Raw genomic sequence first — 27,874 nt, 5'->3', positions numbered from 1 at the left:
TACTGCGTTGTTTACTTGAAATTTGATGAGAGCAGATTTTAAGTGTCCTCACCACCCTCACACATATACACACACACAGTAACTATGGGTAGTGACAGTTGTGTTAATTATTTCGACTTTGGAATTCAGTATACAATGTCTACTTATAACAAATGATCATGTTGTATACCTTGAATATATATAATTTGTATTTGTCAACTAAATATTCTAAAATTTAAAAATAAAATGCCTTTTCTATTTACCCACATTTAAAAAAAAAAAAAAGAACTGGAAATCAAATGGCTTAACTTTAGTGTTCCATAAAGAATGAGTAGCTGAGTCTTCTCCAGGGTCCCAGAAGTTGCCTGATACGTAGACATATCCCTGATCAGTATGTGAGCTTAGGAAGAGCCTTGAATTAGAAGAATTGGTTTCAAATTGTTGCTTTGCCAATAACCTGTGTAACCTAAGGGAATTCATTGAACATCTGTGGCTCTATTTTCTTCTCTGTAAAATGAAAGGTTTTGGTAAGTCTGTCAGTTAGGCTGTAGGTTCAGCTGCATTAACAAAGAAAGCCAAAGGTATGGTGGCTCAAATAGGATACATGTTTATTTCCAGGTGGTAGGACACTTTGGAGATATGTGGGCCAGCACTGTGGATTGACTCTACCTTCCTCAACCAAGTCCAGGAAGCTTTTTCCCATTGCTGTCTTCCAGCCATCTGGAAGAGAGAGAGGCTGGAGAGCTCTGCAGTATTCCTTTTATGATACGTCATCTGGAAGACAGTGTGTCCACTCCCATCCCACTACCTAGGGTTTAGTCACTTGGCCACACCAAGATGCAAGGAAGGCGGAAAATAGTCTTTAGGTAGGCGACCATGTGCTCAGGCAAAACCGAAGTTCTGTTACTAGAAGAAGGGGAGGGCCGGGCATGGTGGCTCACACCTGTAATCCCAGCACTTTGGGAGTCCGAGGCGGGCGGATCACGAGGTCAGGGGATCGAGACCACCCTGGCTAACACGGTGAAACCCCGTCTCTACTAAAAATACAAAAAATAGCCGGACGTGGTGGTGCACGCCTGTAGTCCCAGCTACTTGGGAGGCTGAGGCAGGAGAATCACGTGAACCCAGGAAGCAGAGGTTGCAGTGAGCTGAGATCGCGCCATTGCATTCCAGCCTGCACAACAGAGCAGCACTTTGTCTGAGGTTAAAAAAAAAAAGGTGGGGGGGGGGGAGATCAGAGATTGGTGGATGGCTGAGAGTCTCCTCCAGTGAGTCCTTCCAGCACCAAAAGTCTTGAATCTGGAATCCATAATTACTGCCAGCCTTGAGCCTTTGCTGATAACTGAATTCCCACTGCTGTGTATGTAAGAATTATCCAGCTTGTAAGTAGGTTCGAAACCCATTTTCTAGTAAATTATGTTATAAATCGTAGGGGAGTTTTTAGAATAAACCACAAAGGGCTCTTTAGGTGGAACTTATTATAAAGAGGTAATGTTGTATATTCTGTCTCTCACACACACACTCACACTCTATCCTGTTAATAGTAATTTAGCAAAATAAGAATGTTGGGAAAGCATATTTGAGTACAGTCTTTTTTGTGGATATATTTTTGTTTCTCTTGGGTAAAAACTTAATAGTATACTTTCTGGGGCTTATGATAAATGTGCATTTAGCTCTATAAGAAATAGAACAGTTTCCAAAGTGGGCACAGTATTTCATGTTTCCGTCAGCAACGTATGAGAGTTCCAATTATTTTATATCCATGGTATAGTCAACTTTTTTCGATTTTTGCATTTCTCTGATGACTGAGGTTATATAGGCTACTTGATACGAAGGATCTCATATATTAATCCTTTGATATGTAGACGATTTGTATATCTTTATAAAGTATCTCTTCAAATGTTTTCTCCATCTTTCAAACTTTGGATGTTTGTCTTATTGTTACTGTGTTTTAAGAATTCTGTAAATATCCTGGTTGGAAATGAGCTATCATACACAATAGATGTGTTGCAATTTTTTTTTTTACTATTCTGTGCCTTGTTTTTGCAATTTCTTAGGTGTCTTTTGAAGGGCAGAAATTTTAATTTTGGGGTGCAGGTGTACTAGCTACAGATTCTCGCAGCTTTTATTAGTTTCAAAATTATTACTTTTTTTTTTTTTTTTTTTTGAGACAGAATCTTGCTCTGTCGCCCAGGCTGGAGTACAGTTTCACAATCACAGCTCACTGCAACCTCCGCCTCCCAGGTTTAAGTGATTCTCATGCCTCACCCTCCAGAGTAGCTGAGACTACAGGCACGCACCACCACGCCCAGCTAATTTTTTTTTTTTTCCTTGAGACACAGTCTCACTCTGTCACTCAGGCTGGAGTGCAGTGGCACAATCTCAGCTCACTCCAACCTCCACCTCCCAGGCTCAAGCAGTTCCCCTGCCTCAGCCTCCTGAGTAGCTGGGATTATAGGCATGTGCCACGACACCCAGCTAATTTTTGTAATTTTAGTAGACACATGGTTTCGCCATGTTGGTCAGGCTGGTCTCAATCTCCTGACATCAAGTGATCTGCTCACCTCAGCTTCCCAAAGTGCTGGAATGATAGGAGTGAGCCACCACGCCTGGCTAGTTCTTGTATTTTTAGTAGAGACAGGGCTTCACCACATTGGCCAGGCTGGTCTTGAGCTCATAACCTCAAGTGATCTGCCCACCTTGGCCTCCCAAAGTGCTGGGATTACAGGCATGAGCCACCATGCCCAGCCTCATCTTCATTATTAAAGTTTATTTTTGCCAAATATACAACATATTTACAGTATGTAGAATTCTAGGTTGACAGGTTTTTTTTTTTCTTTTTAGACCTTGTAAGATGCCATCCCACTGTCTCTTGACTTGCATAGTTTCTGATGAGAAGTCTGTAGTAATTCTTATCCTTGCTCCTCTGTACCTAATTGTATATTTTTCCTCTGGGTGCTTTTACAATTTATCCGTGGTTTTTCAGCAGTTTGGTTCTGATGTACCTTCACATGGGATTTATGTTTATCTTGCTCGGCATTCATTGGCTGTTTTGGATCTGAGACTTTATCATTTTTGTCAATTTGGGGATATTTGGGGTCATTATTTCTTCAGGTATTTTCTGTGTTTTTTCTCTCTCCTACTTCTGGAAACTCCAAGTATACATACTGCCTCATATTGCCACAGAAGCTACTGAGGATCTGTTTTTGTGTTTTTATTTTGCAGTCTTTTTCTCTCTGTGGTTAAGTTTAGAATTTCTACTGCTGTCCTTAAGTTCACTTATCTTTTCTTCAGACTTTTTAGTTTGCAGCTAATCCTATTCAGTGACTTTTCCATGTTTTTTATCTCTGGAATTTTTATTTGGTTCTTTTTTGTATCATTTTTCTTTTATCATTTTCAAGCTTTACTTTAAACTCTTGAGAACATTTATAAGAGGCACCTTAAAGTTGTCTTCTGAGCCAGGTGTGGTGGCATGTGCCCATAGTCACAGCTACTCAGGAGGCTGAGGCAGGAGAATCACTGGAGCCCAGGAGTGTGAGGCCAGTCTGGGCAACATAGGCCTCTTTAAAGAAAAAAAAAGGAAAGAAGGAAAAGAAAAAAAAAGTTCTTATCTGAAAGTTCCATTATCTATGTAATATCTGCATCTATTTTTATGTACTTTTTCTCTTAGTTACGGGACACATGTTTTACATGTCTAGTAATTTTTTATTAGAAGGTGGACATTGTGGATTTCAGGTTGTGTGTCTAGCTTTTTCATCTTCCTTTGAAAAGACTTGCCCTTTATTCTGACAAGCAAGTAACTTATTTACAGATTTAGTTTCATGTTTGTTTTTAGGCTTTTTAGAATGACTTCAGAGCAGTAGCTTCTACTTTTGGGTGACCTTTCTGAAGTCTATACTGAATTCCCCTTCTGTTCAGTGAGAGCACTAAACATGGCAGACCCACAGTCAGCACCCTTCAGTCCTGTGTGAGCTCTGGGCTTGCCAGCTCACAGGACCCTGTCCATGGCAGACCCACACTCAACACCCCACAGCCCTGTGTGAGCTCTGGGCTTGTCAGCTCACAGCACCCCATCCTTTCCTGTCTTCAGAGCTGCACCCTCTGCACATACAGCTGAGTGATCAGCAGTAAACTCAAGGGCTCCCACACAAACCCTTTCTCTGCTTAGCTCCCTCCTTTCTAGATCTCTGGATATAAGAATTATCCAGTTTGTAAGTATGTTCCAAAACCATTTTCTAGTAAATTATGTTATAAATTGTAGCTGGGTTTTTAGAATAAACCACAAAGGATTATGTAGGTGGAACTTATTATATAGAGATAATGTATATTCTTTCTGACACATACACTCTCACACTTTCTCTGTCTCCCATTGTTGTTAATAATTTAGCAAAATAAGAATGTTGGGAAAGCATATTTGAGTACAGTCTCAAGCTCATCAGCCCATCCGCCTTAACCTCCTTGATGTCCCAAACCCTGCTTGGGATTCTCCTCCTGCAGCGTGGTCCAAAAAGTGCCATTGGGTTCAAGAGTTCAACTCATGTTTTCCTTCTGTCGGGTCACAGTCCTTTGCTGTATCTGAAGACAGTTGTTAGATTTCTTCTGAGCAATGTTGCAGTTGTTCACATCAAGACAATCCAGTCCCAGTTACCCTGAAATGGACAGAAGCAAATTACTGCTGCTTTTTATTCATTCGTCAGTTGGTGGACATTTGGGCTGTTTCTGCCTTTTGGCTGTTGTGAGTAATGCTACTGTGAACGTTCACACACAGGCGTTTGTGCCTATGTGTTCTCAGTGATCTGGGATGTATAGCTAGGTGCGGACTTGCTGGGTTCTATGGTAACTCTGTTCAACATTTTGAGGCCCCGCCAGACAGTTTTCTAAAATGGCTGTTCCATGTCGACTCCCCACCAATGATGTGGTGTGTGAGGGTTCCAGTTTCTCCACATCCTTGAGTTTGGGTTTGGGTTTTGTTTTAATTGTTGTGGTTTTTTTTGTTCAGGTGGTCTCATTTTTCCCTGGAGTAAGCGAACACTGGATCAGAGGATAGACCCTGCCAGGATAAACAGGCACCTTTCTGCATTGGCGATGTGGCAGAAAGCTCAGCGTGTTCTGTGCCAGGTGCAGGGGCTGCTGCCTTTCAGCAGCGCTACCCCATGAGCGTTTGTGTCTTTGGGCTTCCCAGACGGTAAGGCCCATACGCTTTCAGTCCACTGCTCTGGCTTATGTTTTGTCTTTCACCATCAAAATCAAGAAGGGACTACTGAGACTATTCCCCCATTGCAGGAAAGGCAGCCAGGCTCTAACCGCCTGTCAGCTGTGAGAACAGCCACTTGCTCCTCCATAAATGCACCTGACCAGGAGAATGGGGTGGCGACATCACGATGAGTCCCAGATTGTGATATATTCATGTATCTCCTTCGTGTTCCCTGAACCTTGCCCTGGATAAAGTAGACCCTCACTGAATGGCTTGCTGGTCTGAAGGAATCATTGGTTCTAGCTGGATTCCATCCCAGGTGTAGTAGCACAGCTCTCTAGAAAGCCCTGGGGGAAGTTCCCTCCCCCTCCCACCTCCCCTGCACAGTAACGGCTAGAGGAGATGCAGTCCAAGCGTCTCTACCTCCCTGCGCTGTCACCGCCTTCAGTTAGCCACACAGCAAGGGCGAGGTTTGTCTTAAGACGCTTGTCACATCCTTGGCCCTCTGTTGGTGGGATATTTGATAGTCATGCATACGCTAGTATCTCAGGAACTTGGCTGTGGTAGCTAAAATATTAACTAACAGAATTTTAAGGACGAGGGATTTTCGCAGCATGGTCTCATTGATAATGTTGTGGGGATGGAGGAGTTGAATTGGCCCTCCATCCCTGGCATTGCAATTTGATTTTGCTCTTTACGCAGCTTGCTGCCCCTCTGGCTGAGATGCTCTTTGTCTGAGATGAGTTGCATTTTTGCAGAGCTTTATGGAGCCCTGTGTCTAAACTCTTTTATTTTGCCCTTTAATTATTGCTGCTAGATCAGTTAGCTGATTTTGTGGATCTGGTATTTGAAGTACTTCACATTATGCTCTGAAAGCAGAAATTATACAACTGCTGCCCCTAGGTCTTTTCCTCAATGTGAGAAAACGTGAGGCTGGCCTCTGCGAGCACCGGGTTTAGCACCCAGGGAAGAGACAGACCTATGACCCAGAGCCACCCAGCCCCTTCTGCCGCAGGCTGTTGATCTCTCCCGGTAGAAGGGAGGCAGCAGAGCAGAGAAGCAATGTCAGCAGCTTTTCTGATTCTCTTGCTCTCATGGTCTAGATTCTGTTCTTCTTTTAAGTGTCACTATTTTGAAAGATAGCAAAAGATTGAAATAACCTTGCTTCTTAGGAGAAACAACTTCTATGCTTTTCTTTCCCCCGCTCCCCGCCCCCCGCCCCCCGCCCCCCGCCCCGCTGCCAAAAAAAAAGGATAGGAGAACAATAGGAAGAGATCTGAGCCAGCGGTGAAGTCCAGGCAGGGGCACGCAGGCCTCTCTGCACCCTCAGTCACTGTGTGCTCCCGGTGGCCCGCCTGCAGCATGAGCATCAGCTTCTCTGTGGCTGGGAGGCAGCTTTGTGCTGAGATGGAGAGATCTTGGCTTTCTCCACCCCCCATCTTGGGGTTGTCCTAGTTTGAGTCTTTCTTCTGCTCACCCGAGAGACTGCAGGGACTTTGTGCTGTGTCCCTGTCAGCAGCTGCTGTGGGCCAGATGCCCAGAGCACATGTCAGGGAAGATCCAGCCAGCTCCGGGCTGCTTGCTGTCTCCAGGCATTTCAGGGACCTCAGAGCCACTGCTTCCTCCTCCCAGGATGCTCGCTGTCTCTGGCGTTTCAGGGACCTCAGAGCCACTGCTTCCTCCTCCCAGGATGCTCACTGTCTCTGGCGTTTCAGGGACCTCAGAGCCACTGCTTCCTCCTCCCAGGATGCTCGCTGTCTCTGGCGTTTCAGGGACCTCAGAGCCACTGCATCGTCCTCCCAGGATGCTCACTGTCTCTGGCGTTTCAGGGACCTCAGAGCCACTGCTTCCTCCTCCCAGGATGCTCACTGTCTCTGGCGTTTCAGGGACCTCAGAGCCACTCCTTCCTCCTCCCGGGATGCTCACTGTCTCTGGCGTTTCAGGGACCTCAGAGCCACTGCTTCGTCCTCCCAGGATACTCACTGTCTCTGGCGTTTCAGGGACCTCAGCGCTGCTTCCCTTTCCCCCTGGGCTGCTCTATCCCCCCGGCTGCCCCTGCCTCAGGTGTTTCAGGGACCTCAGTGCTGCTGCCCCTTCCCAGGTGCCTTTCCTCAGTCAGCAGCACCCCCAGAAAGGAGAGAGATGGTCCAGGGCTGTGTCCTGGTCCCAGCTGTGTGTGAGAGGCATCTCCTGCCACCCGTGGAGAGCATTGTGTCCTGTGAGCAGCCTTTACTAACCCTGGACTCTCCCTCGGCCTGCGGTGCAGCCACCGAAACAGCACTGAGGCCTGTGGACTGTGACAGTTTTCTCTGCACTGTTGGGATGACTAGTTTGTCCCCATACAACAGACTTGGTAACTTCAGGCCCTTCCCTGGGGCCCCCGAACCGTGCCGACTCCCGAAGGTCATGAAGGCTGGCTCGCCCAGCATCTGGGCTTGACACCAGCTGTGAGATTGCTCCCTGCTCAGGGCAGGTCATTGGCACATCTCTTCTGTCCCCAGGCCACACAAAAGCACCTGTTCTCCCTCCCCTTGCCCTTCTGTGTCTTCCCTTTAAAGTAAGTGGCATGCTTCAGATTCCACGTCCAGTGTTCTTCAGCACCGTCTAAAGATCGTTCTAATCAGAGGAGTCAGGTCAGGAGTAGAAACGGTCCCGTGCAGAGGCAACTGGATTCTTCCCTGGCTTGCAGCATGAAGTGCGCCCAGCAGCTCCTGGAGCAAGGCCTGGCTCAGCGAGGCTACCGAGGACCTGCTGTGAAAGGGGGTTTCAGTTTTCCGTTGGCTTGGCTGGTGACCTCAGCACTGAAGAGAGGGCCATTGGTAATTTAACTTCTTTAGCCCTAGCCCTCCAGGCTTTCCTGGAGGTCCAGGCAAGCATGGGGGCATTGATGAAATTTGGGAAGACTATTCAGGCCTGCCTGCACCAGCGCGAGGCTGGCCACTGTGGGTGCAGCCCCTGGTCCCCAGCAGTGTCACCTTCATGCTCCTGGGCCTCCCTAGGCCACTCACCTGAGGCCTCTCTGCTGGCTTGGCTTTGCTTCTCACTACAAGCCTGGTAGTAGGCGGTAGGACTTACCGTTTCCTCTTCAGAATAAAGAACATGCTTTCTGATCAGTGGTGAATAAAGATATAATTTTTAAAATAAAAAGAATAAAGAGCAATTCTAAAGTTATGCATTTTAGTAACGATTGTGGTAATTTAGCTTCTGGTTAATTGAAGTTTTACGATACTATAACCGTTACTTTTACCTCCATAAGCCAGTGGAGAAAAAAGAAATTGTGTTTAGTTATGGGTTCTGGTTAGCTGAGTTTAGTTGACTTTTTATTGTCTTGACATATTTTTCTTCTATTCTTCCCAGGGAGATGCAGTTAAAGACTTGATGCTTCGCTTTCTGGGTGAAAAAGCTGCAGCAAAGAGACAAGTCCTAAATGCCGACTCAGTGGAACAATCTTTTGTTGGATTGAAACAGCTAATCGTAAGTGACAATGTGTTTGATTTCAGTGTTGTTTTGTGATAAGTCCTGCCTGCCTTCATAATATTTTCTCTAGAAGTCAATTATTTTGAATATTATTCAAAGCTCTTGCACATAAGTAGAATTTTGTTGGAGTAGATGCCAGTCCTGTGCACCAAAAAGCATCATATTAATACATGGATACTTTTAAGCCTAATTAGTTAAAAAGCCATTATTGGAAATGATCAAATTACTCAAAGCAGCGCATACTTTGATCGAGTTTGCTTCATCATATATAATAGAGATAAATGATTTGTGTTCATTTTTAAAATATATTGTATTTTCTGCATTTTGTGTAGAAAGTTTATTATTGAATGGGTGAATTTCTGAACATTTTTAAGCTTTGTCATGAATTCTATAAGTAGGTTTTTAAAATTCATGGCCGGGCGCAGTGGCTCACACCTGTAATCCCAGCACTTTGGGAGGCCGAGGCGGGCAGATCACAAGGTCAGGAGTTCAAGACCAGCCTGGCCAACATGGTGAACCCCATCTCTACCAAAAATACAAAAATTAGCTGGGCATGGTGGTGCGTTCCTGTAATCCCAGATACTCAGGAGGCTGAGGCAGGAGAATCGCTTGAACTGGGACCCGGGAGGTGGAGGTTGCAGTGAGCCGAGATCACACCACTGCCACTCCAGCCTCGGCTACAGAGCGAGACTCCGTCTCAAAAAAATAAAAATAAAAAAACATTAGTACTGGATCACCATTGCTGTACAGGTTGATTTGTTTCCAATGAATTTATAATCTTAAAGACAGCTGTAATCGCGTTGGGTAGCTTTTCTAGATTAAGGAGAAGATATTGGAAGTTTGTCGCGTATGTTTCCTTCAGGAATCCTATGGTAGCCATGGGGTAAGTACTCTGAAATGAGAGCCCCATCTCACACCGAATCTCACCTCCCCAGTGTCGTCTCCTTAGGGGGCTGTGGAATTGCTCTGCTAGCTCATCCACACGGTTGCCTAGAGTGGACTTAGCAAAGCCATGCTCCCATGCCTGCATGCAGTCAAGTTAGTGGGCGCACTTTCTTGAAGGGGTTTGGAGAGTGAGGTCCTTGATTTTGGGAATAAGTCCCACCGGCTGTCAGAAACTCATGTTGAAATGCAGCCCTTATCCTGACTGTATTTCAGCGGCACATGGTCCAGACACTCTTCATTTGGGTGAACAATCTGGAGGACATGTATTCACCTTTCAACCTTCAAAAAAGAGAATGGAATTTCCTAATTTACTTATTTTTCTAATAGTTCCCCATCTTGTTTTTCTCAATTGTTACTAATTCTTCTGCACCGGGCTTCAGATTTCACCAATTTTTTTTTTTTTTTTTTTTTGAGATGGAGTTTCACTCTTGTTGCCCAGGCTGGAGTGCAATGGCGTGATCTCAGCTCACTGCAACCTGCGCCTCCTGGGTTCAAGCGATTCTCCTGCCTCAGCTTCCTGAGTAGCTGGGATTACAGGCGTGCACCACCACACCCGGCTAATTTTTTGTATTTTTAGTAGAGACAGGGTTTCACCATGGCCAGGCTGGTCTTGAACTCCTGACCTCAGGTGATCCACCTGCCTCGCCCTCCCAGAGTGCTGGGATTATAGGCGTGAGCCACCGCACCCGACCAGATTTCACCTATTTTAAGCAAACTTTAGTTCCTAAAGATATAATAGTTGAGAAGTTTAGAAATTTCTCGAGGATTAAACTTTGCAGCCCATTGAAATGACAGGTGAAGGTTAGCCTGCGAACTAAAACAGAAAATGAGAATGTTTTAAAGTTTATTTTGGAGTAGTGCGTGGCTCAGTCCCAGCTCAGAGGCAACTGTCTTTTGTGTGAAAACAGTAATATGTAAATCACTTACTTGCAAGAAGACTACAGTGAAGTTCAGAAGAAAATAATCCCAGTTCCTTTTTGGTTACATCACCTCTGCCTCTGTATTTGAAGGTGAGGTATAGCCTGTCCCCATTCTGCCAGAAATGACTGATGTTTGTGAGGCTGAAATCCTGAGCCAGGAGAGGAGTGATTTCTTGATCTTTAACAGTAGCATTTAACAAAGTAACAAAATTTTTTCCTTAATTGACTAGTTCTCTTGAATTCAGACAAATCCTTATTATGTGTGGTTTTGTGACTTCTGTGACACTTTAGAAGCTTTCCTGGGTTCAGTATGGATTGGGGGCTGCCTGCTACGCTGACCGGGCCACCTGGAACCCCTTTGCCTGGGGCCTGGCTCCCGGCTGTGATGACCCAGATCGCGGTTGTGTGAGGGCCTTTCCGAAGCACGGGCGGGGGCTGTACTCCGCTGTGAGGTCGCGCAGGGACATCGTGCCCTGGGTTCCTGGATTTTCTAGTCCCTCTCTTCTGATTTTAAACTTCTCTTTGACTTTCTACTTTCTAGTGTTCTATTGTCAGCAGATCTCTTGCTTCCTGAGAGAGCCTAAAGGAAAAAAAATAGAATCCTCCCCATTTTACTCAAAAGTCAGTTTCTTATATTCTTCTCTATCTTGATTGTTAACTTCCTTTGATCCCTGATCTTTTTCCCAAAAAAATCTTTTTTTGGAGTTTTGCCCAAAAAGCCTGTTTTTGAGAAAGTACCGAACATTGGCAAAGCAGCCTTAGTTACTTGGATTTTATCCTGACTTCATTATATGCATGAATTGGGAGGTGACATGTCATCAGTGTCAATAACAAATGCTGTAACTTGGGGGAGACAGAGCCAACCTACAAAAATTAAAAATCTGTAATAAACACCGTGACAGTCAGGAAGCGTGTCTTGTTCACCAGTGCATCTGAGGACCCAGCACGGTCAGGCACAGAATGGGTACACGGTGTCTTCTTGAGTAAATAAAGGGATGAGGGAATGAATAGATAAGAGAACCCCCAGTCGGTAAGCTACTCTTTTGATAAAGAAGTAGCGTCAGAATGTTGGGTTTAAAGAAATAGAGAAGGAGCTCATACGAAAGGATAGAGCAGGGGGCGGTTACGGGGGAGGGGCGCAAAGAGTGAGGAGATGAAACCACAAGATTAGTCTGGAGAAAGATGGAACGTTTCTTCCTCTGCAGTGACAGAAAAGGAAAGGAAGGATTTGATAGGAATGAAAATCGAATCCAGCACGTTTTCAAACTGTAATTCTGAGAACCCTCGGGTTCCAGGGAGGGGCCTCGGGGTGACTGGGCGTGGCCTGCGGAGGTGACTTGGTAGGGCCAGTGTCAGGCAGAGCGTTTCAGCAGGGTCTACTTTATGTAGAAGTCTCTCTTGATACGTCTTTTTTTGGGGGTGGGGGGAAAGGTAGATGAATTTTACTATTTAAAAATTTGAAAAACTAACATAGTCCAAAATGCCCACTTTGTAGATTAGAACACTAAGATCTACAAAGGTGTAGAGGTTGGCCCCAAACAAATGTCCTTGCTCCTGTTACCAGTACCATCCCTACTGCCCTGTGTCCCTTACACAGTCCGCACAGCCCAGCAAAAAGCACAGTTGCTGGTGGTGGTTTTGCTCATTGACTACCTCCCACCAAATGACTTAGTATTTCTGAACCGTCGGATCTACACACCGTGGGAATTAGCTTTTCAATACAACTTCTAGGACTGGGTTGTATCCAGGGGTAGGATTTCCCATGAGAAGACCTTATATCTGATGGGATTCAAACAAACAAGTTCTCACTTGTGTTTCTTCGTGTATTCATTGAGCAAATACATATTAAGCCTCTTCTTTTTCCAGCAATAACAATAAAGGTTGCTAAGCTAGTGCTCTTGCTCCGTGAAGTTCTGCCTTCTTAACCATTTATGGCATTTACTCAGATTTAGAAGTGCTATTCTATTATTTTTAATTTACTTATTGCTGACTTGAAGCTCATACACTATTTTTAAAAGAAGTATATATTCCAGATTCACAAATTTATTGTAACTCTTATGATTCTTCATCAGTGTCTTCAGACACAGACACAAATTCAGCTGCACTCCTAACCCACGGCAGTGAAGTTTCCCTTTTCTCTCCTCATGCCCTGCATCCACTTCCCACAGAGAAGCTGCTTGTACCACATCTTGAATACCAGTTCCCACAACCCTGCTTCTGTAACTGGCAGGAATCCCGAGAGCTCCAGCATGAATCCCTCAGGCCTCTTGCCCCAGAGCAAAGTTCCCAGCTGTTACCCGACTTGCAGAGACTGAAGGACCCTTCCAGACTCAGAAGCCAAACCTTCCCCAGAGACGCTTCCCTCTCCTCCTTCCTCTGCACCACGCTCCCCAAGCTGTGGAACTGTCACTCACATGGTCACGCAACATACACACACAGGTCTGTACTCATTAACTCGGAGTAAGCGCAAAAACCCAGGCAGAGACCCTCTCCTAAAATAGAAGCAGGAAATTATCTTAGGTGTAGGTGTTTGCTGTCTGAATCCTTCTGGTAGCCTGTGAACCACTGAAAACTATGCTCCCCAAATTGCCTTTCTTCCCCACGTCCTTTACCGTATTTACAGAAGCGTGTCCTCAAAAAGGTAAACAAGCATCCCTTGCTTACCTTCACACATCACACCAAGTTTAAATGTGAGTCAATGTCAGTCGAATGCTTCTTTGAGTTTCTTTTAGCAAAGTGATTCTGTAATTATTTCTATGATTAGAAAGCTTTGGAGAGGAGAGAGATGGAGATACTCTTTTTTAAAGGGGAAAAAACAGCTAATTTGTAAGTATCTGTATCCTTTATAATTTGCTAATGCAGTTACAGATCTCCAGGATGGCCGTTTCGCTGGTCCATGCTCTGTTCCCAAGGGTGTGGGCATGGCCCCTTGGTTTGGCCGTGGGGAAGCTGCTGTGATGTATCCTCTTGAGGCAGGAACTGAACTGGCAGCATGACAGGGCTTTATAATAATGGGTTTAAAAATCACACACAAAGCCATGCATGTTAATTATAATTAATTTTTTCTACAGGCTATTTTTTACCCTCTTTGATCGTTCCTGTTATTAATAAATATATACAATGGTTTGATGTGTTTCATACGTTGGAAATACTTGAGACCATCAGAAATTTTATTAACAGGCCTAACAAGGGAGCTTACGTAAGGTGAAAAATGTATTTATGAAAGGATCTTTACCTTGCCCTGGTATTTTAATTCTAGTGTGTCCTAAAATAATTTGTGTTGTCTTTAAGGCAGCCAGGGAAGGGTTTTTGAATTATTTTCCTAAGTTATGTCAGAGTTTCCTAAGATTGTAATTTACAGGGAAATGGATGTCACAGCCTGGGAGAAGGACGTGTTAATCACTTTAATGGTATCATATGTAGAGGTAATAATTCCCTTTGAGTCTTAGATGGAGAAAAGTTATGTACATGCCATTAGTTACTTGAGTGATTTTTATTAGACTGTTTTTCTCATCATTTGGAAATTGTGTAATGCCTATGTTCAGTTTTTCAAATAGACCCTGTATCGTACTGCAAGCAAAAAAAAGTAAAAGTAATTTTTATCTAAAATCTTTATCTCATATCAGACTAACTTCATTATTAGAATTTTACATGTCATGTACAGTAATTATGAGATTTTCATAAGATTTCTTTCACAAAGTTTAAAGTTTTATGTGGTATACTTTAGATTCTGATTTTAAAAATAGTTTCTTTGCTCCATATTTCTGACATCTATCATTGAAAATAGAGGAGGGGGGAGGCTGAGGCGGGCGGATCACAAGGTCAGGAGATCGAGACCATCCTGGCTAACACGGTGAAACCCCGTCTCTACTAAAAATACAAAAAATTAGCCGGGCGTGGTGGCGGGCACCTGTAGTCCCAGCTACTCGGGAGGCTGAGGCAGGAGAGTGGTCTGGGAGGCAGAGCTTGCAGTGAGCCAAGATCGCGCCACTGCACTGCAGCCTGGGTGACAGAGCAAGACTCTGTTTCAAAAAAAGAAAAAAAAGAAAAAGAAAATGGAGGAGGGCCACCAGGAAGGGGAATAAGGTGGAAAATAATAAGATAAAAATAGCAAAAAACACACTAAGAAAATAAGCAATTATAATTTCAAATAGCAGATGGCATGCGATCATAAAAACTGGCTCTGGCTCTCACAGTAGCCACAGTCACATCCCACCTTGGAAGGATGTGCTGGTTCCTCCTGGCCGGTCGTCCCCTCTCCAGCATTTGTCCATTAACCAAGAGCCCTGGCTCTGCTAGTTCCACATCACCTCTTGGACAAGTCTGAAGATCAGAATGCTGAGGCTGTGCTCTGCCGAGGCTCGTAAAAATAAACCTCCAAACACGTGTGCTTGACATGTGTGGCCAAGGAAATGTCTACCGTGCCTCCAGTTGGAGGCTTGTACCAGGAGAAACTCTAAAGAGGAGGGAAGCGGACAAGCCTATCACACTGGCAGCACCAGTTAGTAAGGGTAGGCAGCACACATTGTTGATGCGAACGTGAATTGTCTTGCAGAGCAATTTAACAATAGCTAATAAAGCTGGGCGTGGTGACTCACACCTGTAATCCCAGCACTTTGGGAGGCCAAGGTGGGTGGATCGTTTGAGCCCAGGAGTTCAAGACCAGCCTGGGCAACATGGCAAAACCCCGCCTCTACTAAAAGTACAAAAATTAGCTGGGCGTGGTAGCACACGCCTGTAGTCCCAGCTACTTGTGGGGCTGAGGCAGGAGGATCACCTGAGCCTTGGAAGGTTGAGGCTGCAGTAAGCCATGATCGGGCCACAGCACTCCTGCCTGGGTGACACAGTAAAACCTTGTCTCAAAAAAAATTAAAAAAAAAATAATAATAATAATAAAGTACATGCTTTGTATAACTTTTGACTCAGCAATCCCACTTTCAATTATATACTTTAGAAAAACTTGTACATGTGTGTAAAAAGACATTCAAGAATGTTTGCTGCTGTATTACTTGTGTTACTTAGCCAAAAATTCTATTAAAAATCTTAATATTCAATATCCAAAAGAAGAGAATTATGTTATATGCAGTTGATCGGGCAGCACAGTGTGACCTGACCAAGCTCACTCTGTGCCGCCCTGGATGTCCCACACGTGCACCTGTTCCCATACACGCTCCTTTCCTGCCCTGCGCGGCCCACTGCAGCACAGAGCTCTGTGCACCATGGCTCCTGAGCCCTGCCCGGCCAGGGGCAGTCTCCTGGCGGCTGTGATCCTCTTCCTGAGGCTGCCACAGCTGTCCTGCAGCCCAGTCCCCTCTGGTGCCATGCCCTGGGCACATCACTGTCCCTTGCTCACAACTTTGCAAAAAGTTAAGACTCTCTTCAGAAACTCCTGTGACCATGCAGTAGCCATCATGTCCTGCCAGGCCCCCGACAAAGGATATGATAGCAAAGCCTGACCTCAGCGAGGAGAGACAGTTATGGTCTCAGTTGATCTCCTTTGGTGTGAACAAAAATATTACTGTGCCTAGAAATGTTTTTGAAATACAAAGTAAACTTGAACCATAGACAAATATTTTATATTCTCTTATCAGAAAAAATCACCATTTGGGAAAGTATAAGTTGTAAATGGTAAATAACATGTGTTTTCTTCTCTTTTTTTCCTTTAATGTTTTTCAAAATGATTATACAAAGAAAATCATCTGGCTGGGCACAATGGCTCATGCCTGCAATCCCAACACTTTTGGGAGGCTGAGGTAGGAGAATCAGTTGAGTCTAGGAGTTCAAGATCAGCCCGAGCAATATAGTGAGACCCCTTTATCTACAGATAATTTAAAAATTAGCCTGATGTGGTGGCACGCACCTGTAGTCCCAGCTACTCGGGAAGCTGAGGTGGGAGGATTGCCAGAGCCCAGGCGGTGGAGGCTGCAGTGAGCCGTGATCGCACCACTGCACTCCAGACTGGGCAACAAAGCAAGACTTTGTCTTTAAAAAAAAAAAAAGAGGAAGAAATGAAAAAATCCTGTTTCTGTTCCCTCTACTGATGCATCTGACTCTCACACCACATCTAAATTAGAGATGAAGGGGCTCTCTCAGTCACCTCTGCCCTGAATTGCAGTGGGGGCTCTCCCCAGCTGAGGTGTGAGGCTGGGTCTGGGCCTTGCCCCTTTGCTCCCCACTCCGTGTCCCCCAGCAGGTCTGCCAGCGCCGAGCCCTCTGCACCTCCACCTGGGAGATGCAGGTGGAAAGGGCTGCCCAGACTCTCTCTGCCACGTGCTCTTTTGTGTTATCGTCTCAGGGAATTGGGTTGTTCTGACTCCTAGAAAATTGGCTCTCGGGTTGGTGTAAGTTTGTGTAGATATGACTGCATGTCATTTATACACCAATCGATATTAACCAGTAAATTGCTCACTCTAATAGTGCACACTTAATCAATAGCAGCAATTATCCAAGTAAATCTTTCATATTCAGTCATCTGTGGGAAAATTATATTGGGAGAAACTGTAACAAGAGCATAAACATTTCTGCTTTCTATTTTCAGTCAGGAAAGAAGCCACTTTTTAAAAGATTTACATTTCCCAAAGAAATGAATAATTAAGATGGTAGGCATTTGCTTTATTTTTAATAGTTGTGATCTAGTGTGAGACATAGAAAATAAGTGTTAGAATATGAAATCATGGCAAAAGCTGAAGGCTTTTTATATGATATGTTTTACTGTTTTTAATCATTTATGGAGTACTTTATATTTGCAAAGCCCTTGCAAATAATTTTGTTACACATGTAAATGTTTGATTGGTGGCGAGTATCTATACATAGTGGGTATAAAATGAGATGGAAGCCTTTACTGTAAAATATTTCTTACTTGTTTAAAAAATACATAAGTATCCATAATCAGATCTTCCCGTTTATATGTTTTTGTGCCGACACAAATTCTAATTGCCTTTGAGGTCCATCAAATAGATAACAAATTGAGGGCCAGGCGTGGTGGCTCATGCCTGTAATCCCAGCACTTTGGGAGGACGAGGCAGGCAGATCACGAGGTTAGGAGATCAAGACCATCCAGGCCAACATGGCGAAACCCCGTCTCTAGTAAAAATACAAAAATTAGCTGGGCGTGGTGGTGCACGCCTGTAGTCCCAGCTACTCGGGAGGCTGAGGCAGGAGAATGGCTTGAACCCAGAAGGCGGAGTTGCAGTGAGCCAAGATCATGCCACTGCACTTCAGCCTGGCAACAGAGCGAGACTCCATCTCAAAAACAAATAAAATGAAATAAAAAACAAATTGAGTTCACTGGGCTTTGTGTGTCATCACAGAATTGAACATCAGGAGATTCCATATCTACTGTATCAAAATCCTTTTGTTTTTCAGAAAAACCCAAAACTTTGCTTATGCTTTAGCTGCTGTACTTAGTAGTAACTTACACCTTCCATACTTGTGAAAATGCTGTATTATTTCAACCAGCATGAATTTCGTTCCTGCATGTCAAGCACTGTTCTAGGTACAGAGACTGAAGGCGTCACTGTGTGGAGAGAAGTGACATGCACACTGTTGATTTCTGACAGGCCAGGACATCAAAGCGCTGTCTGCATGAGTGCTGATCCATCATTATTTTTTCATTCACAAAACTCTTTTTTCCTCCCTTCACAAATAGCAAGTTCCTGTATCTAAAAGAGAAAAGAAAAACTGAAAAAAAGATTGCTTATATAACCACTGTCCTTTTACATTTTAGTGTATGTGTTATACGTATGTGTGTGCATATCTATACTATACATAGTGTGCATGTATGAAGATGGAGATACATATTTGTGTATATATGCTTAGGCACAAAATTCATATGCTTCTATCAATTTGTGTCTTTGTATTATGTATTATATATTTAGCATTTCCCCATATAAAAGGGTCTTTAAAAACATTTTAATAGCCACATAATCTGAAGTTATTATAAATAATCTTAAGATGAACTGTCTTATACAGAATTCTACATATGTGATTATTTCTTCAGGATAAGTCTTAGGAGGAGAATTCTGAAGTCAAAGGCTGTTCATAAATACTCCCCATTGTCATTCAGAAGGTCATTCCAGGTTATGTTTTCCACAGCACCTGAGTGCACTGGCTGTAGCATCTCCTTGCCTATCCTGACTTGTCTCTTTTTTAAAAAAATTTCTAATTTTTTTAGGCTAACAATGACATTTGCTTTTTATTTGTTTTGCTAGTGAAGATCAACTCACTAGTAAATTATAGTTTGCATTTCTTTGATTACTAGTGTGGTTAATTAAGCATTAGTTTATTCTTGTACTGTCTTCTTGTAGTGCTATGAATTTACTGTCTGTTCCACAATTTTTTTGCATGCCAAGTGCCACACTAAAGAAATGCTTTTAGAAATTAAAAAGCAATGCATTAGATGCGGCCACTGCCCCAAGGAGCTAAAGGAGAAATAGGAATTAAGAATAGGAAGGTTTCACCATGGGCAGGAAAGGCACCATTAAGATCAGGTTTGAGGCTAGACATGGTGGCTCACACCTCCCAGCACTTTGGGAGGCCGAGGCAGGTGGATCACCTGAGGTCAGGAGTTTAAGACCAGCCTGGCCAACATGGTGAAACCCCATATCCACTAAAAATACAAAAATTAGCCGGGCGTGGTGGTGAGCGCCTGTAATCCCAGTACTCAGGAGGCTGAGACAGGCGAATTGCTTGAACCCAGGTGGCTGAGGTTGCAGTGAGCCAAGATCGCGCCACCGCACTCCAGCCTGGGCGAGAACAGCAAAACTCCGTCTCAAAAAACAAACAAAAAGATTAGGTTTGAGGTTGGTTTGAGGGTGCTTATCTTGCAATGAGCAAGTGCAGGTGAGCTCTGACTGGAGCAGGGGCGTGTGAGGGCTCGGTGACACAGAGCGGCCAGCTACACCTTCATCTAGAACGGATTCATGTCATCTCCAACTCCAGGGTGGCCAGCTGAAGACTGGGCCATCATCTGTTCCAAAACATTGATATGATTGTGTTTCCTATGACCTGTTCTGTTGTTTTAGACCTGGTCAGCACACTCACAACTTCGATGAAATTAGGAATACCTTCACACAGAGCTAGGCACATAAGTTGATAAGTACAACCTGAAAAGGCCCAACTTAGCCGTGAGTGGACATAAATAGGAGTTGTATTACCACAAAAGTAAGGAAAATATACCACGTACAGAGATCTTGTTCATTTATTATACAAAATAAATGGTGGTCTTTGCGCCCAAAGACCCTTCCAGAAGAAAACAGTTGAATACTTTTAGTGCAGAAGGACAACTCTGGGTTACTGGTAGAACTTAAAAACTATTATTTACAGTTTCTCTTCTTAACTGTTTATAACTTTTGTTCATAAAAACCGGCAGTTTCCTTTGTCTAACCACTGCATACCCTCTTTCTTTAGGACTCTGGTTTTTCTGTTGCTTTTTGTACTGCTTCCATTTGTGATAGTCAAAAAAGTTGACTCCTTGGACTCAAGGGAATATGGTCTTGGTTTCTTTTATCCTGGGACAGCTAGTCATAGTAGTGGCAAAGGATTATCTCATTATCTTCATTACTCATTGTCATCCCAGAGAACCCTGATGGAGAGCTTTTAGATAAAACATGAATAGAGTGTCATTCGGCCAGTTCCGTAGCACCAGCAGCTCTTGTTGAATGGTGTTCGGTTAGTGAACAGTTTTATAGTTTCTGAAAGGTGACACACGTTCAATATCAAATTAACAAATAATGTGTACGTGAGTGTGATTGAATATCATGCAGCCATTATAAATCATGTCCCAAGAAAATATTTGAGGATATAAGAAAGTTTTGAGTAAATGATATAAGACACTGTATGTTTTTTTAAAAAAAAGACAACAAGGATGCATCTGAGAATACTGTACCATTGTCCACAGTTGACTTTCTTTTTTCACTTCATACTTACTGTTTGTACTATTCCACAGTGTGCACAGGGATGAGGTCGTAGATGGGGGTGTTAGCTAACTCTGTTGAAGCAGCTAACCTGCCTGACAATACCGTGTTTAAAAGGTGTCAGTATGCGTAATCATCTCACCAGCACCCGCCACCTTAGCCTGCGGTTTCTGCTGTATCTTCTCAGTTAGCTTACGATAGTACCCATTTGCCCTGGCCAGAATCCAGGACTTTTACCTCCTAAATAATTCATATGAGTGTTTGTCTCCTCCACCCTGCCCCTCCCGTCCTGTGCTAGTTCAGGCCTTGTTTCCTTGTGCCTTGTTCACTAAGCCAGCTCAGTATCCTTTTTATTCACGTAATACCCCCCAAAGAATTAGAAAACTAGGTACCCCTCACACATTTTTAAGCTATCTAAAATGTTTTATCATAAATTTAAATGGTTTCAAAGGATATAATTAATTTTTAGCACATAGTATGTTGCATATGTGATTTAATTATATTTCCATCAGCAGTAGGACTGCAGATTCAGCTCATTCAGTTTGGGAAATGTGACCCACTTGGCAGCCAGTACCCATCGTAACCAGTCACTCAAACCAGGCACGTGTGATCTCAGAAGAAATCTCACTTCGTCGTGTGATCCAGATAAGCATGGCAGTGGGGTCCTGGCAGCAATCACTCCACTCTGGATTTAGTCCTTAGAATTCATTCTCTCCCCTCAAAGCCCCCCGGGTTCTTGTCCTCCCCCCTGCCCGCCACCCTGGGGTCTGCCACTCTGGGGTCCAGCCTCTAGCTCCAGCTCCAGCTCAGCCTCACCCCCACCATCCCCCTGACCCCATCCCCCAGCTGTCCCCGCTCTGCAGTGCCTTGAACATGCTCTGCCATGTGTCAGCCCGTTTCCTGAATCCTCAGGCATCAGTGCCTCACAGAGCTGTGCGCCAGCAGTGTCCTCACGGAGCCGTGCGCCCGCAGTGTCCTCACGGAGCCGTGCGCCAGCAGTGTCCTCACGGAGCTGTGTGCCAGCAGTGTCCTCACGGAGCTGTGTGCCAGCGGTGTCCTCACAGAGCTGTCAAGTGTGTCCATGCCGTGCCGCTTGTGCCTCTGCCCCGCGAGGGACACCATTCCCCTCGTTGACGTGCATTCCTCTTGTTCATCGTGCGAGACTCCCCACCCCTGTGCCACCGGTCTCGGTGTCTCCCACACTGGAGTGTCCGTATTTCATAAACACACGTATGTGTGCATGTATGTATGTATTGTGGACATCACGTACGTTGGCCCTTCGTATCTACAGGTTCCGCATCCACGGATTCCACCACCCGCAGATGGGAAACACGGTGAGGTGTGCACAGCAGCCTTTCAGGTGTGGTCGGTTGAATCCACGCGTGTGGAACCTGCAGATATGGAGGACCAACCAAGGACTTAAGCAGTCATGGATTTGGTATCCCGGGGGTCCTGGAACCGGTCCCCGGCAGATAGAGGGTCTGCTGCTTGTGTGTATGCATGTGTGTGTATGTACAGACAGTCCCCAACCTCCGTGGTTTGACTTAAGATTTTTCAACTTTATGATGGTGCAAAAGCGCTCCCCTTTCGGTGGGAACTGTACTGTGAGCACCCACGTGCCGTTCTGTTTCTCACCCGCAGTGAATTCAAGAAATGACGTGAAATGTCCAACACTTTATAAAGCAGGCCTTGTGTTGGCTGATTTTCCCAACTGTAGGCTAATGTAAGTGTTGTGAGCATGTTTAAGGTAGGCTAGGCTATGCTGTGACATTCACTAGGTTAGATGGTGCATTCACTTCTTTTCTTTTCTTTTCTTTTCTTTTCTTTTCTTTTCTTTTCTTTTCTTTTCTTTTCTTTTCTTTTCTTTTCTTTCCTTTCCTTTCCTTTCCTTTCCTTTTCTTTTGAGACAGAGTTTGGCTCTGTGGCCCAGGCTGGAGTGCAGTGGTGAGATCTCCGCTCACTGCAATCTCTCTCCCAGGTTTAAGTGATTCTCCTGCCTCAGCCTCCCAAGTAGCTGGGATTACAGGTGCTCACCACCACACCTGGCTAAGTTTTGTATTTTTGGTGGAGCTGGGATTTCACCATGTTGGCCAGGCTGCTCTCCAACTCCTGATCCCAGGTGATCCACCCAGCTCAGCCTCCCACAGTGCTGGGGTTACAGAAGTGAGCCATCGTGCCTGGCCTGCATTCACTTCTTTTCTGTTTTTTTTGTTTTTTGTTTTTTGTTTTTTTTTGTTTTTTTTTTGAGGCAGAGTCTCGCTCTGTTGCCCAGGCTGGAGTACAGTGGTGCGATCTCAGCTCACTGCAAGCTCCGCCTTGCAAGTTCACACCATTCTCCTGCCTCAGCCTCCCAAGTAGCTGGGACTGCAGGCGCCCACCACCACGCCTGGCTAATTTTTTGTATTTTTAGTGGAGGCGGGGTTTCACCGTGTTAGCCAGGATGGTCTCGATCTCCTGACCTCATGATCCGCCCCCCTCATCCTCCCAAAGTGCTGGGATTACAAGCGTGAGCCACCACGCCTGGCCCACTTATTTTCATCTCAAGATATTTCTAACTTACTGTGGGTATGGATGGAGCATCTGTGTCTGTCTTGATGCACTAGTAGCCATTTGTTCTGTATGACTGTCCCTCATACCAAATTCATCTTTGTACTCCTGTTGCCTGACTTAGGACATACCTCCTCTTAGGTGCTTAGTAGATGCTTCTTAAGTGAGGGAGTGACTGGGTGCTTCTGTTAATATCAGTATAAACAGAGAGCTAAGCCCGCCCCGCCAGCCCAGCCTGCCTTAAGGGCTGTCTTGTAACAGCTTCGCCTCACAGGCATTCGCACCGTGACTTCCACAGGTAGGTTTCTTTATTCCTTCCCCGAAACATCAGGGGCATTCTGTGAGCTTTCCTGTGTGTCCGCAAGGGCAGTTCTGTCCTTGGAAGCTGAGAGCAGAAGCACTGCAGGGCCCCCAGGCCACTTCCTAGGCACACCCCTACCCCTTCACTGTGCCTTCCCCCTACCCCTTCACTGTGCCCTCCCCCTGCCCCTTCACTGCCCTCCCCCTGCCCCTTCACTGTGCCCTCCCCTGCCCCTTCACTATGCTCTCCCCCTGCCCCTTCCCTGTGCCCTCCCCTGCCCCTTCCCTGTGCCCTCCCCCTGCCCCTTCACTGTGCCCTCCCCCTGCCCCTTCACTGTGCCCTCCCCCTGCCCCTTCACTGTGCCCTCCCCCTGCCCCTTCACTGTGCCCTCCCCCTGCCCCTTCACTGTGCCCTCCCCCTGCCCCTTCACTGCCCTCCCCCTGCCCCTTCACTGTGCCCTCCCCCTGCCCCTTCACTGTGCCCTCCCCCTGCCCCTTCACTGTGCCCTCCCCCTGCCCCTTCACTGTGCCCTCCCCCTGCCCCTTCACTGTGCCCTCCCCCTGCCCCTTCACTGCCCTCCCCCTGCCCCTTCACTGTGCCCTCCCCCTGCCCCTTCACTGTGCCCTCCCCCTGCCCCTTCACTGTGCCCTCCCCCTGCCCCTTCACTGTGCCCTCCCCCTGCCCCTTCACTGTGCCCTGCTGGGCAGCCTTCCTGGGCTGCAGGGCAGATGCTCTGTGGTACCTGCTCCCGCTCCTCTCAGGAAGGCCTTCCTCTCCCTCGCTGGGTCACCTCTCCCTGGCACATGCTTCTCCCAAACCTGCATCTCCAGTGTCTTCTCTCCTCAGCTACAACCTGCCATCTGCAGGTTTACCAGGCACTTTTCACGTGACTGTTCCACCATCTTGTCATTTTTTATATCTTCTGTCCTTTTGTAAAACCCAGCTCATCTGCCTGCTGTGTCTCCATGTCCGGCCTGCCCTGGGTGGGTAGAGACAGGTTCGCGCCGTCCCTCAGATTTCCACGTTAGTGTTTTATTGGTTAGTTTGTTTCTGGGTCTCTCTCACCCTCTAGGGAGCAGCCACGGCGCCCCCCACCGCCCCTGCTGCCTGCTGCTCTCCTCCTGCCGGGCCGGGTGATGCAGCGTCTGACCACGTATGGTCTTTAGACTGCCCTAGTCGGTCTGTACACTGCAGCTGGATTCATTTTCCAAACATTTTATTTCAAAATACATTTCTCTGTTTAGAAGCACCCAGTTGCCCCTCTTGCCTGGAACTGAAATCTCACCATTGTGACCTGATGTTGGAAACTTGCCCTGGCTTCTGGGACCTGGCCCTCTTCATCGGCCTTGTGTCCCCCCGAACCTAGCACAGTGCCTGGTTCACAGCAGGCAGTCAGTAAATGGCCACTGAGTGAATGAATGAGGAAATGCAGATTCCGCCAACATTTACTCATCGAACTTCTTTGTTCTCCTTTCCACGAGAATTAAAACCTTAAGTTTCTCATTTTTAAAAATGGTCATTGGCCGGGCGTGATGGCTCACGCCTGTAATCTCAGCACTTTGGGAGGCCGAGGCAGGCAGATCACCGGAGGTCAGGAGCTCGAGACCAGCCTGGCCAACATGGCGAAACCCCGTCTCTACTAAAAATACAAACTTTAGCCGGGCATGGTGGCGGGCGCCTGTAGTCCCAGCTACTCAGGAGGTTGAGGCAAGAGAATCGCTTGAACCCAGGAGGCGGAGATTGCAGCAAGTTGAGATTGTGCCACCGCACTCCAGCCTGGGCAAGAGCCTCTGTCTCAAAAAAAAAAAAAAAAAATTGTCATAGTGGCAGGCACAGTGGCTAATGCCTGTAATCCCATAATCCCTGCACTCTGGGAGGCTGAGGTGAGTAGATCACTTCAGCCCAGAAGTTCAAGACAAGCCTGGGCAACATGGGAAAACCCTGTCTCTACAAAAAATACAAAAATTAGCTGGGTGTGGTGACACATACCCGTAGTCCCAGCTACTCGGAGGCTGAGGTGGGAGGATCACTTGAGCCCAGGAGGTGAAGCTGTGGTCGCACCGCTGCACTCCAGCCCAGATGACAGAGCGAGGCCCTGTCTCAAAAAAAAAGTCATAATAATGCCTACTTTATAATGTTATGACCAAAAATAATAACAGCCCATGCATTTGCAGGGCTAACAGTCCAACAGTCCAGCAGGGAAGACGTACGCGGAGAGGTTATGAAAGTGCCATGCTGCAGAGCCCTGGGGAGAAAAGCTGGCATTGCCTGCACACTCACCAGGCTCCCAGCATGGTTCTGAGTACTTCACCTGTGTTAACTGTTAATCCTCACAAGAATCACGAAGAACTATTAATACATCCATTTTACTTACCAGGTAACCAAGGCACAGTTCAGCAGCCTGGCTGGGGTCAGGTAGCTGAGAATGGCTGAGGAGTGATGACCTGGTAGTCCTCCTCCCAGACCCTTCCCTTCACCCAGTGACTCCGGGATCTGCAGGGGTGGCCCAGCCAGTCCCGGGGCCTCTTCGTTCCCCAGCTCTTGATTCTCCCAGGACTACTTCTGGCTCTTGTGGGGGCCACTTGGAGCCTTGTGATCACCTTGTGACAGTTGGAGCCTTGTGATCACCCACACCCTATACAGCTCCAGTGGGACATCTGCCATTTCCTGAGTGCCCTCTCCCGCCAGCCAGCTGGTCACTGTGGCATCCACACCCACATGTGGTTCTTCTGCCTTCCTGCACACCGTGGCTCACCGATCTGCTTGCTGACTCTGCCTCAGCACCTCGTTACTTCACTTCCTTCTCTACCTAGCGTGGTTTCCATGTTCCACATCTCACACGTGCCTTTCCCAAATCCCAAAATGCCTGTTCCTTCATTCTTCCACTGCACATATCTCAGATACCTGCGCTTTTGACAGGTTCAGCCTCCAGCTTCCTCTGCAAGGACACCCAGCCGCTGAGGCTGCAGGAGGAATTCCCACGTCCAAGCATCTGCAGTGATGCTTGGCAGCATTGAGTACATCATCAGCACTGCAGGGCCTTCCTATCAGGTTGCTCTGGTCTCTCCCACTGCCCTTTTAGACCATCTCTACCTCTCTCACGCCTCCCACCCCTCCCCTTCCTCCTCACTTTTAAAGACGAGTGACCTTCCCCCTGCTTTGGAGCCAAAACAGAGTTCTGGTAGCACCTCATGTCCCTAGTCCCGGACACACTCCTGCTGAGGTCAGCGGGCAGACTGTCCTCCCCACAGATGGCCCTCGGCCCACATGCCCTGACGCCTGGAACCTTGAGCCATGGGTCATCCTGTCTTCCTAATGTGTAATCAGCCCTTCTCCAGCTACAGCCTCCTCCTCTGCGTTTTTACACACTCAAGTACTTGGTTAAACACAGACAGTGAGTGTCTCACCTTCTGTGGCCACTGTCTGCCTTTCCTCCCCTGACAGTCTGGTAGTGCTGACTTCCCTAGAGGTTCCTATAGCTGCCCATCTCTCTGCTTCTCTCTCCTTAGTTTCCACAGATTTTTTTTTTTTTTTTTTTTTTTTTTTTTGTAAGACAGGGTCTTACTCTGTCACCGGGCTGGAGTGCAGTGTCATGACTTCAGGTCACTGCAACCTCAGCCTCCTGGGCTCAGATGATCCTCCCACCACAGCCTCCCAAGTAGCTGGGACTACAGATGCATGCCACCACACACAGCTAATTTTTGTTTTATAGAGACAGGGTTTCACCATGTTGCCCTTCTTGAGCTCCTGAGCTCAAGCACTCTGCCTGACTCAGCCTGCCAGTGTGCTAGGATTACAGGTGTGAGCCACCGCGCCCGGCCTTTCCCCAAATCTTATTCTCGTCTGATTCCAGTCCAACCAGCTCTCAACAAAGCTGCTAATGGCTTTGTCTGGAACCTGCCGGATGTTGAGTTCCTCTGCAGGCTGCCTCCTGGAGACATCTGCTCTTGAACCCAGGAGGCGGAGATTGCAGCAAGTCGAGATCGTGCCACTGCACTCCAGCCTGGGCAATAGAGGGTCTGTCTCAAAAAAAAAAAAAAAAAAAATTGTCATAGTGGCAGGCACAGTGACTCATGCCTGTAATCCCAGCACTCTGGGAGGCCGAGGTGAGTAGATCACTTCAGCCCAGAAGTTCAAGACAAGCCTGGGCAACATGGGAAAACCATGTCTCTACAAATACTCGCCTGCTTCTGCCACTCTGCACCATCAATATAAATAATAACTAATTCACAATAATCAGTCATGAAAGAATAAAATGGAAAACATGCCAAATGCAGGCCCCTGCTTTGTTATCACTGCATGCCATACACATAAAGTTCTCTGTCACGTGACTGCAGGAGCATCTCCATTCCTGTGCCTCGTCCTCAGGTATCAGTCACAAGCCACTCGCGGGCTGAAGTCAGCCCACAGTCCTCCTTGAAGTCAACAGAAATGAACTACTGAGCCACGAGGGGCCTAGACCTGGGATCCGCCAGCATTTTCTGTAAAAGACCATAGAATAAACATTGTAGACTTCCTGGCCATACAGTATCTGTCCAGCTCCTCAGCTCTGCTGTGAATGCCCAGCTCTTCCATGGTAGCACAGAACCTTATCACC

At 46.2% G+C, this 27,874-nt stretch overlaps 1 protein-coding gene across 5 annotated transcripts in view; it reads left to right on the top strand.

Moving 5' to 3' along the window:
• The window catches only part of TRAPPC12 (trafficking protein particle complex subunit 12), a 103,680-nt gene that overhangs the window by 13,797 nt on the left and 62,009 nt on the right, over positions 1-27,874 (top strand). For all 5 annotated transcript variants that reach the window (XM_019021478.3, XM_019021479.3, XM_019021477.3 and 2 more), the window contains exon 3: positions 8,531-8,647. In XM_019021478.3, coding sequence (XP_018877023.3) covers positions 8,531-8,647 — 117 coding nt within the window. The remainder of the gene's footprint in view (positions 1-8,530; positions 8,648-27,874) is intronic.

This window comes from Gorilla gorilla, chromosome 12, assembly GCF_029281585.2.
Source record: "Gorilla gorilla gorilla isolate KB3781 chromosome 12, NHGRI_mGorGor1-v2.1_pri, whole genome shotgun sequence".
NCBI classification, from domain to species: Eukaryota; Metazoa; Chordata; class Mammalia; order Primates; family Hominidae; genus Gorilla; species Gorilla gorilla.
The sequence above is the reverse complement of the archived record's forward strand: the minus strand, read 5'-3'. Positions and strand labels throughout refer to the sequence as shown.